The following is an 18279-nucleotide window of genomic DNA, read 5'->3' on the forward strand; positions in this document are numbered from 1 at the left end:
GTGGAGCGGCTAGGCCTGTGAGCCATGGCTGCTGAGCCTGCACGTCCGGAGCCTGTGCTCCACAACGGGAGAGGCCACAGCAGTGAGAGGCCCATGTACCGCAAAAAAAAAAAAAAAAAAAAAAAAATCAGACAAGAAAGCACTAAAAAAACCCACAAACTAGTATCTCTGAAGAGTTCTGACAGAAAAATCCTCAACAATGTATTAGCAAATCAAACCCCACAATATAAAAAAAGAATAATACACCATGACCAGGTGGGGATTATCTCAAAAACACAAGGTTTGGTCAATATTTGAAAATCAGTCAATGTATTCCACTATATAAACAGACTAAAGAAGGAAAACGTGATCATATCACGGGAGAAGAAAAAAAGCATCTGACAAAGTTTAACATCACTCAGGATTTAAAAAAAGGAAAAACTTGAAAAAAGTAGGAGTTAAAGGAAACGTCCTTAATAAGGTATCTACCAAAAACAAACAAAAAAACATACAGCTAACATCACAGTTAATGGTGAAAGCTTGAATGCCTTCCCCCTACAATCAGGAACACGGCAAGGATGCACCCCCTCCCTACTCTTACTCAACTAACATCACAGTTAATGGTGAGAGATTGAATGCCTTCCCCCTACAATCAGGAACAAGGCAAGGATGCACCCCCTCCCTACTCTTACTCAACATCATATTGGAAGTCCTGGCCAGTGCAACAAGGCAAGGAAAAGAAAGAAAAGGCATACGTATTGTAAAATAAAACTGTCTCTATGTACAGACAACAGAACTATTTCTGAAGAAAACCCCAAGGAATCACAGCAAAGCTCGTAGAACTAATAAATGAGTTTAGTACAACTACAGGATATAAGGATTAAACACACAAGTCAATGTTACTTCTACATACTAGCAATGAATGCTGGGAAACCAAAATTCTACAAAATACCAAGCCATCTACTCAGTACCTGGGCAGGTCCGCAGGCAATCCCAACTATGTGTTTGGTATCCAGTCCTGGCAGCGCAGCAGGTTCTGGCTTGGTCACACGCAAGGTGTCAAAGTGCTGGCACTGGTCATTGCTCCCCCAGCTGTGGACCTCACTGTCCTCAGTCAGGGCCAGGCAGTGGGTGGAGCCTGCAGCTACATCAATCACCTTCTTCCCTGGGAAGAAAGAGGGATGCAGATACAGGTTCAGGCCTATGACTTCTGTTGCAATAAAGATATTTACTTTAGGCCACTCAGGTCGAAAGGCATTTAATGTCAACTTCTAAAGGATAATTCATTGCTTTAATATTATTCACAATTCATCTGCCTTGTGTACATTACTAAAACCCCTGTTGTGTTTTACTAGCTACAATTTATTAAGCCCTACAGCCTGCAAATAAAATAATGCTAGGGTATGAAAAGTATCTGTTCATTTTTCTCATTCTTATTCAGATTTTCATTCAGAAAAAGACAAGTGTATTTTTAATTAACTACTAGATCATATTCTCCTGTCCCAATGTATAACCATATAAAGTGCACTCTTTTTTAAAAAGACTCTTATGTTTTTAGAGCAGTTTTAGGTTCACAGTAAAACTGAGGAGAAGGCAGAGATTTCCCATATACTCCCTACCCCAACAGATGTTTAGCCTCCCATTATTAATTATTCATTTTTTTACACATGGCTGTCCAGTTGTTCCAACATCATTTGTTGAAATGACGATCTTTGCTCCATTGTATTGCCCTTGCTCCTCTGGTCAAAGATCAGTTAAGTACATTTATGTGGATCTATTTCGGAGCTCTCTCTTCTGTTCCAATGATCTATTAGTTCATACTGTAGCCAATACCATACTGTCCTGATCACTGTAGATTTACAGTTAAGTCTTGAAGTTGGGCAGTATCAGTCTTCCCACTCATTCTTCTCCTTTATCTATTCTGGGTCTTTCACCTCCCCACACAAACTTTAGACTCAGTTTTTTTATATCCATAAAAAAAATTGCTGGGATTTTGATTGGGATTGCACTGAATCTATTGATCAAGTTGGAAAGAACTTACATCTTGGCAATATTCAGTATTCCTATCAATGAACATAGAATATCTTTCCATTTATAAAGTTCTTCTTTGATTTCACTCATCAGTTTTGTAGTTTTCCTTACATAGATCTCACAAATATTTTGTTAGACTTATACCTATGTATTTCATTCTTTGGATGCTAATACAAATGGTACTGTGTATTTAATTTCAATTCCATTTGTTTGCTGCTTGTATATAAGAAAACAATTAACTTTGGCATATTAACCATCTTGCAACCATCTTGCAACCTTGTTAGTTCCAGGAGGGTTTTTGGGTCAATTCTTTCAAATTTTCCACATCAACAATCATGTCATTTGTGAACAAAGACAGTTTTATTTCTTCCTTCTCAATCTGTATAGCTTTTCTTGTCTTACTGCATTAGCTAAAACTTCCAGTATAATTTTGAAAAGGAATGGTGAGACGGGACATCTTTTCTTTGTATCTGATCTTAGTGGAAAGGCTTTGAGTTTCTCACCATTAAGTATGACGTTATCTGTAGGAATTTTATAGATTGTCTTTATCAAGTTGAGGAAGTCTCCTTTATTCCTAGTTTACTGAAAGTTATTTTTAATCATGAATGGGTGCTGGATTTTACCAAAAGTTTTGTCTGCACCTATTGATATGATCATGTGATTTTTCTTCTTTCATCTGTCAATTTGATGGATTACATTAACTGATTTTTTTTAACACTGAACCAGCTTTTCATAGTGTCTGAGTGTGTGTGTGTATGCATTTTCTTTATATGCCACCCATCAATGGACACTTTGGTTGTATCCATGTCTCAGCTATTGTGAATAATGCTGCAATGAACAAGGGGATGCAGATATTTTTGATACCCAGAATTGGAATGGCTGGATCACATGGTATTTCTATTTTTATTTTTTGAGGAACCTCCATACTGTCTTCCAGAGTGGCTCCACCAATTTACAGTCCCACCAACAGTGAACAAAGGTTCCCTTTTCTCTACATCCTTGCCAACTCTTGTTATTTCTTGTCTTTTTGATAACAGACATTCTAAGAGGTATGAGGTGATATCTCACTGTTTTTAAATGTATTTCACTGATGATCAGTGATGCTGAACATCTTTTCATGTACGTGCTGGCCATCTTTATGTCTTCCTTGTTAAAAATGACTATTCAGATCCTCTGCGCATTTTTTAATCAGATCATTTGGGTTTTTTTGCTGTTGAGTTGTACGAGTTCTTTATATATTTTGGATATTAACTCCTTATCAAATATACGACCTACAAATATTTCCTCCCATTTCATAGGTTGCCTTTTCATTTCTCTGATGGCTTCCTTTGCTGTACAGAAAGATTACTGATTTTAGATCTTTCTTCTTTTCTAATATATACATTCGATGTCATAAATTTCCATCTAAGCTTTCACTGCATCCCACAAATCTTGAAAAGTTGTATTTCCATTTTCATTTAGTTCAAAATATTTTAAAATTTCTCTTGTGATTTCTTCTTTGACCTAAGTGTTATTTGGAAGTATACTGTTTTATCTCTATGTATTTTGGGATTTTCCAGCTAATTTTCTGTAATTGATTTCTAGTCAATTCCTTTGTGGTCTGAGAGGAGACATTGTTTGATTTCTCTTCTTTAAAATTTGTTAAGGCATGTTTTATCTTTGTGAACGTCAAAATACACTCTTCAGTGAGAAAGTTTTCTAAAACAAGATCTATTTCTCTCCAAAGTTAAATGATGTAAGTGTAAAATATATTTTTTCTATTTAAATAGTGTTAGCAAAGTACTGTATTTTTGCTTATTAGTGAATCTAACATGACCAACACAGGGGTGTTTTCAGACATGTCAAAACATAAAAAATAATTCAGCTGAAAGAACTCTACTACAGTAAGAGAAACAATTCTATCCAAAGAGTCTATTTTAAGAACTACCAAATGACTGTACGTATCAACAGTCACTTAAATACTATCATAGCACGCTATCTCTGTAGCTAATTAATGTTGCTGAGGAAGTCAATTTCCTCTACTAAATGAAAGGAATATAAACAAGAAGGCAAATAAAATTCAAATACAGCTCCATAATAAACAATTGTATTACTCTATAACTTATCTCAGACGCTTAGAAAATAATGAACACCAGATGAGCACACAAAACTTCTAATCACCAAAGTGTTAACATGCTTTAAAATAAAAATGCTGGGGAAAGGAACTGGCAAGTCCCAATTAAAAGGCTCACTTCCAAACTCCCTTGACAAAAAAGCAAAAACATAAAGGAGAATCCAGCGCAGCAATCCAACAAACTTCATCCCTTGTGTCAAATGCAGCCCAAGGCCCGTTTCTGTGAATAAAGGTGTATTGGAACACAGCGCATTTGTTTTCATATTGTCTATGGCTGCTTTGGGGCGACAACAGCAGGACTGAGTAGTTAGGAGAGACAGCACGAGGCCCTCAAACCTAAAATTATACATAGAGTCTGGCCCATTTAAAAATAGCCTGCCCACCCCGTGTAGTGTAGAGATAAAGCACTACGGCCCCACCTGGTACACTTATCACCAAGCTCTCCCATACTTCAGAAGGCACCTGTAAAGCTCACCTACATGCCTTGGCTCCCATTCCTCCCAGCTGCTGAGAATGCATGCTGGACACCCTTGAAACCAAACAAGAAGATTCATCCATCAAGGGTAAGTTCAAATAAGACCACTCCAGGCTGACCCAACCCCATCTCCCTCTTTGCTCCCATAACACCATGCATATCCATAGCAAGCAGACGACCTCACCAAATGGAAGTTAATCTCACTGAGGCCAGCTGAATGAGTAATGAATGGGTACTTGCCACAAAAAAGAACTCTCCAATAAAAAAGAAAAAACAAACAAACAAAAAAAAGAACTCTCCAACACCCGTAAAATTTAACAGTTTCAAATTAAATTTGATGAAAATAATTCTAGGTCACTTTTTAATACAGACAAACCACTTTCCACTTATTATCTATACCTATCAAAATGTGGATAAAAGCTTCTAATGATGGGTCATTCACAGATGTCAGGTAAAGAAAAATACCTGCAAACTTTAAGAGATTACTAAAGACAACTGCCTCAAATGGTTTTAAACGTTTACACATTTTGCACTCACCTTGCAATCCTTCCAAGAGTTTGGGATAACGAACATGTTCCTCTGTTCCATGCCCAAGTCTCTGGTTGTCACCTTTTCCCCATGAATAAACCTGGCCATCTTTTGTCAAGGCAACAGAAAACTGACTTCCACATCGGACTTTGACAACATCCAAGTCTTGAAGCTTCTCAATCAGCTTTGGTGTTTTGCAGCCGTCACTACCACCTCTGCCCAATTTCCCATAGTCACCATCTCCCCAAGACCACACCTGACCTAAAAAATACAAGTTATTTGAGTAAAAATAACTGTACATCTAAATAAAACTTCTAAATGTCTGCAAATAATCAATATAGCCAATAACACACAAAAATCTAGACCACTAATGTATATAGCTGACACTGCACAGGTGGTTACTGGCCAAATGAAATCTAGTTTCTACTTCAGGTTGATAGAAAAGCAGTTAAGAAATGGAAAGCTGAGTTTTCTTCTTGTTTTAACTGAATGAATAATAAAATCCTAACCCTTGCTAGTTTGGGCTCAATGATACTGCTTCCACTAATTATTAAACTCAGAGCAAAAGCTCCACTGCTTCCATAAAACACAGCAACTGGGCCCATGGCCCACTGCACACCACTCTTGTGTTGACCACAAGCCAAACGTACGATTGTATTTATTCCCAATAACAGTTGTTAGTGTAATTTAATTAAATATTACATAAAGGGATAAAATAAAGTTGCTCTCTGTAGGAGAGCAAGGCTGAGAGGCTCCCAGCTAATCCTGACAGACCCCACGATTCAAAGGACAGACCCCCACAATACTGAAAGACAAATACAGTTTAAAAAATCAACATCGAGGGCTTCCCTGGTGGCACAGTGGTTAAGAATCCTCCTGCCAGTGCAGGGGACGCGGGTTTGATCCCTGGTCCGGGAAGATCCCACATGCTGTGGAGCAACTAAGCCCGTGTACCACAACTACTGAGCCTGCGCTCTAGAGCCCGCAAGCCACAAGTACTGAGCCCGCGAGCCACAACTACTGAAGCCCGTGTGCCTAGAGCCTGTGCTCCGCAACAAGAGAAGCCACCGCAATGAGACGACCACGCGGCGCAACTAGAGAAAGCGGGAAGATCCCACATGCTGTGGAGCAACTAAGCCCGTGTACCACAACTACTGAGCCTGCGCTCTAGAGCCCGCAAGCCACAAGTACTGAGCCCGCGAGCCACAACTACTGAAGCCCGTGTGCCTAGAGCCTGTGCTCCGCAACAAGAGCAGCCACCGCAATGAGACGACCACGCGGCGCAACTAGAGAAAGCCTGCGCGCAGCAACAAAGACCCAATGCAGCCAAAAATAAATATAAATAAAATAAATAAATTTATAAAAAAAGAAATCAACATCAGGAATTCCTGGCAGTCCAGCGGTTAGGACTCCACCCTCTCACTGCTGAGGGCCAGGGTTCAATCCCTGGTCGGGGAACTAAAATTCCACAAACCGTGCAGTGCGGGGTGGGGGGAAAAAAAAAATCAACATCAAACTTGATAAATATATCCTCAAAAAGTATCAAATGAGTACAATCTCACTAATGAACACAAATATAAAACTGAAATTAAAAACAAGTATCATACTGTGAATACACAAAGACTAAGCAGGATTTACCACAGGGAATCAAGGGTGGCTGAACATTAGGAAATATAATCATAATAAACAGAAACGACTTAACACACCAATTATTCTATTTATTTTCATTTCTTTGTTAAAAAGTAAAATGCCCAAGCAGGAAGGATGGTAGCTCTCTGGCCCTGGGTAACGGAAGTTACAAGTCCCATAACTTCTCTACCTCTCCTGAAGACACTGAGGTGCAGATCACTTAAAGACTCCAGGGACTTCCCTAGCGGTCCAGTGGTTAGGCCTCTGAGCTTCCACTGCAGGAGACCCAGGTTCAACCCCTGGTCGGGGAACTAAGATCCCACGAGCCGTGTGGCACAGCCAAAAAAAAAAAAAACCAGAAAGACTCCAAAGCTCATTCCCTCTAGGAGAGCAGCCCTCCTCATCCTGAGAGCCTGTCCAGGGCAGCGGTGCCCCACATACCATTCTCCGTCACGGCCAGGGTCTGAGCATCACCACTCCCACACGCCACGTCAATGACCTTCAGCCCTTTGAGCCCAGCTACCAGCATCGGAATGGCCTCATCTTCACTGGAGCCTTCAAAAAGATAGGACTACTGTTACTGCAAGTCCCTCAAAAGAGGCAGCCTCATGCTGCACGCTCCAGCTGACTCAGAGCAGACATACCGTGGCCCAGACGGCCGTAGTTCCCCCGGCCCCAGGTGTACAGCTCGCCCTCGGCAGTGATGGCCGCGCTGTAGGTGCTCCCACACGCAATGTGCACCACATGCTTCCCGGCCTGCTTTCCCGAGAAGGCAGAGATCACTTTAGGCTCCTCAAGAGGCCTGTGGAGAGAAGAGGAACAAACGTGAACGCCCTTCTGAGACCTTCCTCTTAGTGACACTCCTGGGAATAAACTATCAGAGAGTCAAAAGACAGTTTCACCTTTCAGGTACCTTATGAAATAATTAAGAAATACAGAATTCAAACACCTACCACCTCCGTGATTCTTTGTTAAGTGGGCACCTAATGCCAAGCATGGCACCCAGCAGACTATCACAACAGTGTCTGTTAAAGACACAGGTGATCAAGTCCATGGCAGCTGCGGTCACAGTGGTCTGAATGGTGCTTATCCACAGACAGCACTCAGCAACAGGGAAAGATGAAGCTCACTGACAGAGCCAGAAACAGAATACTACCAAGTGGCAGAGGGCAGGTCAGTGGTCACCAGGAGCTGGAAGTGGGGAGCAGGGGTTGGCTGCAAAAGGGTCCAAAGAAAGGGGGGGAGGGGGGTTGGGGGTTGGGAGTGGGTAATGGAAGTGCTCCGCGTCTCATTTACGGTGGCTCCCAGCTGCATGCATTTGTGAAGCTCACCAGACTGTGTAAGGGAAGCTGATGAATGTGTAAATCTCCTTACACATGGCTGAAATTTATACGTATTTGTTAAACAAATGAGAAGGAATGATGGAGCAAGGTCTACTAATCGCACTGCAATCTATATTTTACAAATGAAAAGTAGGCAACAGCAAGGATGAACTGGGCAGAAGAGTCTCCCTAGTTGATTCTTCACTTCCAAAATTAGCAAAATGCCCGATGCTCATAATCTAAAATATGTCTGATGTGACTGGTAACACCCACTCTAGCCTCTCCAAAGACACAGTTCGCTCGCTTTGTGACCCACTATTCTCCAAAATAAACACACACAGAGGCAGGGGTGCACACGGGAAGGGGACAAATGACTCTACTCTGGTACCACTTCCCCCTTCTTCCATTCAGCTCAAGTCTCAACCTCCCACCCCCCCGACCAAAGTTTCTCTGCAACTCCTGCCCTTCGTACTGGTCTCCTTTCCTTCCCTCAACTCCTCGAGCAATGGACAAGTTAGTCAACCTAGCACTTAACTTCAACGGAGTATTATTTTATTACAACATATTTTATGCATACTAATTATACATAACGTGTAAAAAGACTAATGCCTCCATCCTGTACCTCAACCCTTTCAAATCCTGCGTGCTCCATGCTAATCCTGCCCCCCTGCTAACCTGAGAGTAACAATTCTAAGTTCTGTGCTTATCATTCCTTTTTTTCACTATCATTTTACCACCTTTGTCTGAGCCCCCTACAACACTGTCAAGTTTGGAATATCAAGTCTGCTGGATGCCAACACCCAGTATGCATGACTCTTTCTTCACGGTTTGGGACCCTTCTTGGTGGATGTCCACCTCCACCCCAGTGAGCGCGGGGCAGTCTCCTCACAACTGCCGCTGCCCACTCCCTACTCACGGCTCTGACCACTTTGAAATGGGGCTGCATCTTCAATTTCAGCCTAAGGCTCCACTCACAACAGCAACAAACGAAAGGGCTCCTGTGATTCTGAGGCAGCCATCAGAACTCATTCTTTTCACAAGCCTGCATTCAGAAGCACCATTCTGTTTTATTTCTCAGTCTCTTACGATCATCGAAAGCTTCCGCAAAATAAGGTTATCAGGAAACTCTTGATTTTATTAGCTGGGAACACGACAGTATGGCTCAAGGAGACGAGGACCTTATCTGACAGAGATGTGTGGAGACTGTAAGCGAAGGAAGAGGAGTGTGGGATTTGGTTTAGGAAACCCCACGGTGAGGGTGCGGCACAGGCAGCTAGCAACAGGAGTAGCAAGAGCTGGGGGAGAGGAACACGAAGGCCAGCTGCCATCACTCCCCGTGCTGGAGGCACGACTGCCCAGGGCCACCCGAGCGCTGATCCCCCTCGGCAGCCCTCTCCATCCTGGCCCTACATGTCTGAGCAGCTGCAAAACACCTCACCACACTTTTCTTTTCCACCCTATTTTGGTTACAGCAGCACAAAAGAAGAGTGTGTCAGTTACAGGAATAGGCTGTACATACACCGTGTCCCCGTGGCCTAGACGTCCACCATCCCCACAGCCCCAGGAATACACCTCTCCGGTGGCTGCCAAGGCCAGGTAGTGGTGACCGTCCGAATGGGCAGCAATTTTTACAATGTTTCTGGAGGCAAGACCCTGCACCAGCTGTGGAGCCTAAAAAGGTAAAAATAGGAAGAAAATTAGTAAGCAGTCCAAGGACAAAGAAAACAGCATGACTCGCCTCCACTGTGTACCTTACGCTGACAAACTCCTCTCGAACTGAAAGAACATGAGCCTCTGGTGGTTGCCAGGCCACCTGTCCAGTCACCCTGCCCAGCACCAACAGAAGAGCACCAGGCGGGCGGCCTCCACGTGCTCCGGGGCACGGCTAGGCCACCCCCGCACAGGGAACTTGCAGCTAGAGGTGAAGAGCTCCTTCCTTTAACAGGAACGTGCCCAATCTGCCACCAACCCCACGACCGCCTCATTTGTTACTACCTTCCTGGCCCCCAAAGTGAAATGACATTACAGTTTACAAATGGGAATAACAGCTGGCAATAAATGGCGCTGTAAGGAGTTCCTGACCTTAAAAACTAAGAAATTCTGCCCCCAAAATCTTGACAATAATGATCACGATTAAAATTTTTTAACACAACTAATAATATACAATGAGCAGGTGCTTATAAATCTTCAGAAATCAACCGACAGAAAGAAAGACAAGATCCACAGCATCCACAGCAAAGAGGCCCCTCCACCAACCCGCCCCAGCACCTACCAGCGTGTCACTGTTGTAGGCCTGCGTGTACACACGGCCATTCCTCGACAAGATCAGGAAGCGCTTCTCTGCACAGGCGATCTGTGTGACCCCCAGGTTGGCAAGGCCTTCACACTGAATTGGACCGATCACATTGGCATAGTATTTCCATCCTATTAACCCCCATCCTATGACCTCTTGCAATGCTCCCTGTCAGACAACAAAATAAGGAAACATTTTCTTTATGTCAGCAAGAAAATTTCTTTCTTAGACAAAAGAAGAATAATTCATGCAAGGAGTAACAATGAGATACAGTAAGATAAAAATAAAGCAAGTAAAGAAAGAGGCCGATTCACAACATCAAAATAACTTAAGAGTACCCCATGTGCCCTCAGTTAGCAGGTAAGATGAAGTAACTGAACAGGTTCCTTTGCCACAGCATTTCATTTTAACAGAGCCCATTAAAAAGTAGTACAAGTAGACGTGAAACATATTTTAAAATGCTCAAACCATATCAGGTTACCACTTTGCCGTTACAGGCAGGGACCCGAAGGCCTAAGCACAAGCCTAGGAGACAAGTGTCCCTGCTGTTGGTGGGGGTGAGAGGAATGAAGCCACGTGAGAGCAATTCGGGGATAATCAGCTCACGTGTCCACCACATCGGTTACATCACCACCGCAGATGCGTGCACACACATAGAGGAACAAAGGTACAGCGTAGCCATCGTAGCATTACCTGAGTAGCAAGCTTCTGGCAACACAAGTGTCCACCAATAGGAGACTGATTTTAAAAAATCATGACACATCCACACGTGGAACACTAAGTTTCTTTTAAAAATAAAGAGAGAAGCTCTGTTTACTTATACAGAGAGCTCTTCAGTAGTCGGCTTAGTGAAAAAACAAGCTACAGAAGTGATATAATACAATACCGCTGAGAGAACTCAAAGGATGCATAAGGGACCAGAAGCGTGAGAGGCAAAGGTGGGAAACTGAGGGTGAGGAGGCAGTGGGAGAGGACGTGCCAGGGTGTCTCTGCATTTAGTTTTCATTGTTGAACCGTAGGAATGTATTACTTATCTGGAAAACATAAATAACTGCAAAATAAAATAAATACTCCTCGTATTAAACATTAAAAGTTAGAAGGAATTCCCTGGCGGTCCAGTGGATAGGACTCTGCACTCTCATTGCCGGGGACCAGCTTCAATCCCTGGTCAGGGAACTAAGATCCCACAAGCCACATGGCTCAGCCAAAGAAAAAAAGCATTAAAAGTTAGAAAAATCTGCACTTTGCTGTACAGCAGAAACTAACACAACACTGTAAATCAACTGGAGTCCAGTAAAAATTAATGTAATAAATAAAAGTACTTATGCTGCGAAAACAAACAAACAAAACCATTAGAAAAACCTGGATTCAAAACCAGGATTCTTCTGCGTGACCTCGGCAAGGTTCGGAACCACTCCAGACGGCAGCCTGCTCATCGACACAATGCAGTAGCGCGGTGAGGGTCGGGTGCGTCTGTGTGAGGTCCTCCGAGGGCCCCTGCCCCAGCAGGCCCCCCACACCCAGCTTAGTGTCAGACACGTCGCTACCTTTCTCCTGAGGAAGACAGCGTGGCACGTGGCTGTGGGAAGGCAGGAGAGCGCTCCAGGGACATGCCCCGGAACCTGGAACCTGGGACACGGGATGGGTCCTGAACCACTGTGTGCCTCAGCCTGCTCATGGCCCACTGTGACCGCTAACGACGCCTTAAAGCGTAAACATGTTTCAAAGCTGAAAGCCAAATCCACCCCAACAGCAGAGAAAGTGAGTCTCCACACAGGTACAGAGTGAGAACCTAGGAACATACACACAGAGAATAAACAGTGCTCTCGCACTGACCTTATGAGAGGTCGGAGAGCTACAGAGAGGCGGCATACAGGGGGCGGCCAGGCGGTCCAGGTGGGCCATGACAACAACCGCGGTCTGTCGTAAGTCTATGGCAAGCTCGCTGTCTCGCGGAAGAGTGAGGTACCTCAGGAAGCTCTCATTGGGGCTCAGAGGGCCCGACAGAAGCTAGAGAAGAAAAGTAAAGAAACATCTTCAGAAACGGTGGGAAAAATTAAAGTAACACAGTTAGCCTTTAACCACTCTTTATATTTTGGTATTCACAGTTAGACATGATCTGTAAACCTGCCCCTTTCTGGCTATCAAGTAAGAAGCGTTGCTGACGCGTTGAGATCTATACACGCACCGCACACAGTGGTGCCCACACATCCACACATCCGTCACCTGCGTGCCGACTCCACACAGGTAAACGACACAGCCCGACCGTCCTCAGGTTCACTACCCCAAGGACCCTCGAAAGAACTCAGCGCAATCTTCCTGGGAACAAAGCACTGTATCTCAACCTGGCTTTGAAAACTGAAAACAAAAACCACTTACTTTAATCTAAATGCTGCCCACTCATCAGAAAACCTAATTTTATTTGCACATTAAGTAATAATTCTAATTCTTCTGAAGCCAGAATAGCCTTATTATTACTAGAGACTGCAAAGTGAAAGAATAATTAGGCTGAAACTTCATAATGGAATAGCTAAGTCTTTCCAGAAAAGACCTGCAAGATCAAACTTGTACCTCTAAAAAGCCGCAGCCCCAGGGGTGTGGAGCTGGGCAGGCCCTGCTCTGCCACCAGCCTCAGCTTCCTGGGACTAAACACAGTGATGACTTCCGTGACATTCTCTGCGTGGTGCCCCGCACTCAGGAAGGGCCAACAAAGTGAGGCGCTATTTTCAACGCTCTTTTTCTAATATTTTTCTGAAAGTGTGCATTTCAGACTTGGCTCCACGCCACCAACGCAGCTGCTGCTGGCTAATGGAGGTGCCGTCCGTAAACAGCACGTGGAGGAGGACAGAGCGGGGAGTGAGGATCTGCCTGCGCCCGGCAAGGGTCAGAACCAACCCACAGTAACTGCCCTCAGCGCAGTCGGAGTGAGGTATCGTGGCAGAACAGCTCCTCGGAATCAGACGCGCGCTCCCTAGCACGCCGGCCGAGCCTCGCTCCTGCGCCATGGCCCCACGTCATCGCCGCAGGCGCCGTAAGAACGCACTTGACTCTCATGCTTTCTTTCTGCAATGTCATCAGGATTTTTACCCATCTTCACGTCACTACTAACTCGGTTAGCCCCATCACAGCCAAACCACAACACGACTGGCTGCTGGGAACACAAAAGCGCTAAACGCACAAAGGGCTCAGGGGCTCCAGCGCAGCAGAAAGAAAACTGAATGGCCAGCAAGACAGCAGATGGATCTCTCTAAAAGCACGAGCTGATATATATGTTAAGAAACATGCTCCTAATACACACAATCCAAAATGAACACAAAGGGCCCAGGGTGTACAAAACACAGCTGGCTCTGGTCACTCCTTAGTTGCTGCAAAGAATCTGAATGTGATCATGCGATGTTCTGCTGTATCAACTGTGACCCACCCCATGACCTGCCATAGCCATCCCACACCTGAGTCACTGTTGGCTTCGTTTGTTTTCTTTATTTTTGGTCATACCACGCAGCTTGCGGGATCTTAATTCCCCGACCAGGGATCGAACCCGTGCCCCCTGCAGTGGAAGCACGGAGTCTTAACCACTGGACCGCCAGGGAAGTCCCTGATTCACTGTTTTAATGGCCAAAACCACACTCCCCCCAGAAGCAACTACCACCACAGATATGTGCTCTGGTCTTGTTTATAAAAGGCTAACTCCTTTAGGATAAGTGAAATGAAGAGAGCTACTTAAGTGCAAAGTCTCGTGATGATACCTACATGAGTGTCACCTTCTGTATGGGGGGCATCTTTACTGCACGTGATGCTCTGGAACCTTTGCAGCAAAGGAAGAAGGGGGGCGCTGGTACCCTGGGCAGACCGCTCATTGTCAGTTTCCTGTGTCCCACTGTCCCACAATTGAAGCAGCAACAGGATAGCAGATAACATTTGGCTGGAAGAGAAATTATCTTTATTCTCTAGTAAAAACTTCAACATTTTTTGCCATGGTCTGTAAAAAATAAAAGCAGACAGCTAAATAAAATTGAAGAAATACTTTAGATTTGAAAGGAAACTAAAACAAGGCGCTGAAAACAATTCTTGGCAGTAAAATCCCTAAATCAATGCCAAGATTTTAGCACAAGACATCCACCTCTGTGGATGAGAAACATAAAACCAGTTAAGAAGCTCAAACAGCACTTTCTACAGGGAATTTCTAGGACCTTAAATTAATGGAATAAAAATAACTATTTGAAGAAAATTAAGAGAGAGGGGGAAAAAAAAGAACAGTTCCTAAGCTACTAGAAAGTTGAACACAAAAAAGGAAGTGAAGAAAACTTAAGTGTACCCAGGTCTGAAAATAGAGGGTCCTGGGACATGGTTCTTTGATCACAGACCACCACACATTTCCTACAATCACAAATAGTTCAATGAAATGCAACAGCTGCTCAAATACAGAGGCATTTCCCTACAGCACTCCCAGCCTATGGCACCCCTCACCTCAGCGTGCCTCTCTGCACAGCCAGCTCTAACAGGATGGCCAGGGCCAGGTGCTGGTCCTGCAGGGGGATACTTCCTGGCCCTTTGGTACCAGGCGTTCCATGAACATCCCTGAAATGATAGCAGAGGATGTGAGGACAAGGTAACAACAGATCTTAAAGACAGCATACTTAAAACAAGCATGCTGTTAATGTTAAATTAAGTACCTTCCCTTTCCCATGGAGAAATATATTTTTAATATTTAGAATCAAGTTTCTGAGACTTGCTTACTCAAATTTCATCAGAAATTCTAAAGCATACAATTAACTTGTAAAGATAAGTTTTTATTAAAAGTATTAATTCAGATACTATACGATGATTACATTAGAAGACATATTCCAAGTTGCTGTAGCATAAAACTACTTGTATCATTATTCAAATCATGAGCCTGAGGGTACGCTGGAAACACTCCAGGAACCAACCTACTAAATTTCTTAGCTCTAAAGAGAAGAAGGTGAGATGAGACTGCAAAGCATGCTGGAACCGTTCACACAGTAAAATGTGAGAGGAAGAACTCACCCGGTCACGACGGACCTGAGGAAGCGGGTTGCTCTTTCTACCACCTCCAGCCACACAGAGGACACTGTGCTCTCATCAAAGAGCGAGGCCTCGGGCAGGGCTCTCAGGGCGTCCAGGGATTCCTGCAACAGCTCGCTGCAGAGGTCCGCGTCCTCCCCTGGGCACACACAAGGCAGATGAGGCCGCCCGTCCCCGGGCAGCACACAGACAGAGCTCTCCCCACTCTCCCAGGCGGGTCTCCTACCCCCAGAGTGAGAGGCTGCCACTGGCATGTTTTCAGTCTCTCACTTTCCTCTCAATGAGATACCGCAAGAACTCAGAGACTAACATTGAACAGTTGCTCCAACATCAATTCTTTATTTTATGACTCTCGTGTGAGCAATTCTAATTTCTGGTTCTCCTAGAAAATAAATCAGTACGGAGGCACTGCGGTGGTTCACCTGGGATGTATGTGCGTACGCACCTTTTTTTTTTTTAGAAGCACAGGCCTGCAAAGTCAAACAGACTATGAAGCCTCTCATTTTACAAACAAGGAAAATGAGGCCTAGAGAGCACATGGGATCAACCCAGGGGCACGTGGTGGCAGAAGTGAGGAAAGAACCCACATCTCCTGATGTGGCAGGGAACAGAACACGTGGGGCACACGTACCTGACCGCCAGGCCCTGCGCAAGAACGCAAAGGCAAAGGAGAGAGCTGCTCGGGATCCAACTCTCGCAAGGCCTTCCACCCCTTTGCCTGTGGGCCGGGAACTGCGGACAACATACATGGGGGGGTGTGGGAATTGGTCAGAGGCATGTGCAAATTCTAAAATAAAATAAGTAATACGAAAGGATTTGTTCCAAAATGTGATCAGTGGGTTTCTTTAGATAGCAGGATCACAAATGACTTTTAGTTTCACGCTTTAAAGACTTTTATCAAATGTCCTTTGTAAAGGAAAAGTTTTCTCTTTGAGGGAAAAAAAAAAAGACAGAAAGAATTTTAAATGACTTGCTAAAACACTCATGAAATAATCTCAGGGAACTAATATTATTAGCTGGGGGAAGACAGATGATAAACAAAAGAAACAGATAAACATAAAAGGGGGATTCAACTTGCGAAGTAAAGAAAAGGCAGGTGAGCGGGGAGGAGCACACAGAGAACAAGGCAACAAGGGCCTAAGGCTCAGCCCCGGGCCTGGGGGTCTGCTCTGGCTCTCTCCCTGCTTAGGGCCGTGTGACTGCTAGGTCTGCAGGCCCCGCACTTGTGCTCTTCTCCTTCACCCACACCCCCACCTACCTCAGCAGGTAACCCCTCCTGAATTTAGTGCTTATCATTCGCACGTGTCTCTTTAAGCTTTTTACTGCTTATACATGTTAATTTAACAAGACATGGTTTCATTCTGCATGTATTAAGAAGTTATACAAACCATAAAAATCATCCTTTTAAAACAAAACTAGAATACAAAAATGTGTGTACAATATAAACTCAATCACACGTAGCAAGCAATTTTATTTTCAGCTTTATACTGTTAGGTATTTCTACTATATACTTCATTCTCCAAATTTACTCTACTTTGCTTTCATAATTAGGGAGAAATGCTATTTAAAATGGGCAATAATATAGAATGATCTCCCCAAGATACAATATCAAGTCAAATTAGCAGTGAGGAACGTGGGGACCCACAAAGGCAGCTGGTATGTGCACGTCTATGAATCCTGAACAGTGCAGGATACGTGCCCGGGGAGCTCTATGAGGAAACACAAGAAACCATAATTAGTAGCTGCCTCCTACAAGGGGACTGGGTACCTGGGAGACAGGAATAAGGAGATTTATACTGAATAGAATTATAAACTTTACAAGATACAGATGGATAATAAGACACGTGGTCTTTAAAACAGGAAATACACATGCACAGTAAATTCAGATGAAGTGGGAGGAACACTCTGCACAGGGTACCCTCTAAGAAAGCTGTACCAGGAGAAGCATGAAGCTGGGGTTCCCCTCAGCCAATCGCGACCTTATCCATGGAGAAAGAGCCCAACAGTCCTAAATCTGTACCGTGTAAGAACTGCTAAATCTTCAACAAGTGGCTCTCCATTTTATAGCTATTTAAGAAAACAGAAACAGAAATAGCTTGGACCCACCCCCATCTACGCCAATCAACTATCCAACCCACAGCCAGTTCTACGAAAAAGGTAAAACCCACTACTATCCAAATAAGTTGAGAAATTAGGGAAAGAAATCTACTAAAATTTAGGAGATAACACTACACATCTAACAAAATGGCTAAAATAAATAAGTGACAACACCACCAAATGCTGACGAGGATATGGAGAAACGGAACCACTCATACATGGCTGATGAGAATGTAAAATGGTACAGCTATTCCGGAAATAGTACAAAAATGTCTTACAAATCTAAACATAAGACCCAGCAATTGCACTCTAGGCATTTATTCCAGAGAAATGAAACTTAAGTTCACACAAAAACCTGTACACAAATATTCACAGCAGCTTTATTCAAAATACTCAAAAATTATAAACAACTGAGATATCCTTCAAAGGTTGAGTGGTTAAACATAATGTGGTATATCCATACATGGAATCCTGCTCAACAATGATGACACATGCACCTACTTGAAAGAATCTCAAAGGAATAATGCTGAGTGAAAAAGCCAACCTCAAAAGGTTACATAATAAACATGGAGAACAGGTTAATGGTTGCAGCTATAAAAAAGGGTCCTTGTCCTGTACCCTGTGGCAGTACTGACAGAAATCTACACCTGTGATAAAATCTCATACAAACACACACACACAGGACTGAAAGCATGTAAAATGGGAAATCTGAGTAAGACGGGTACAATGTATCAAAGTCGATATCCTAGTTGTGATTTTTGTACTACAG

At 43.7% G+C, this 18279-nt stretch overlaps 1 protein-coding gene across 1 annotated transcript in view; it reads right to left on the reverse strand.

Moving 5' to 3' along the window:
- HERC2 (HECT and RLD domain containing E3 ubiquitin protein ligase 2) overlaps positions 1-18279 on the reverse strand; it is a 234930-nt gene that overhangs the window by 175284 nt on the left and 41367 nt on the right. The window contains exons 6-16 of the mRNA XM_024117104.3: positions 16045-16145; positions 15396-15552; positions 14838-14948; positions 14121-14292; positions 12207-12380; positions 10350-10538; positions 9597-9748; positions 7400-7557; positions 7197-7310; positions 5136-5387; positions 951-1144 (exon numbers count right to left, since the gene is read on the reverse strand). Of these exons, the coding sequence (XP_023972872.1) occupies positions 951-1144; positions 5136-5387; positions 7197-7310; positions 7400-7557; positions 9597-9748; positions 10350-10538; positions 12207-12380; positions 14121-14292; positions 14838-14948; positions 15396-15552; positions 16045-16145 (1774 nt within the window). The remainder of the gene's footprint in view (positions 1-950; positions 1145-5135; positions 5388-7196; positions 7311-7399; positions 7558-9596; positions 9749-10349; positions 10539-12206; positions 12381-14120; positions 14293-14837; positions 14949-15395; positions 15553-16044; positions 16146-18279) is intronic.

Source organism: Physeter macrocephalus, chromosome 2, assembly GCF_002837175.3.
Source record: "Physeter macrocephalus isolate SW-GA chromosome 2, ASM283717v5, whole genome shotgun sequence".
In the NCBI taxonomy this organism is placed as follows: domain Eukaryota; kingdom Metazoa; phylum Chordata; class Mammalia; order Artiodactyla; family Physeteridae; genus Physeter; species Physeter macrocephalus.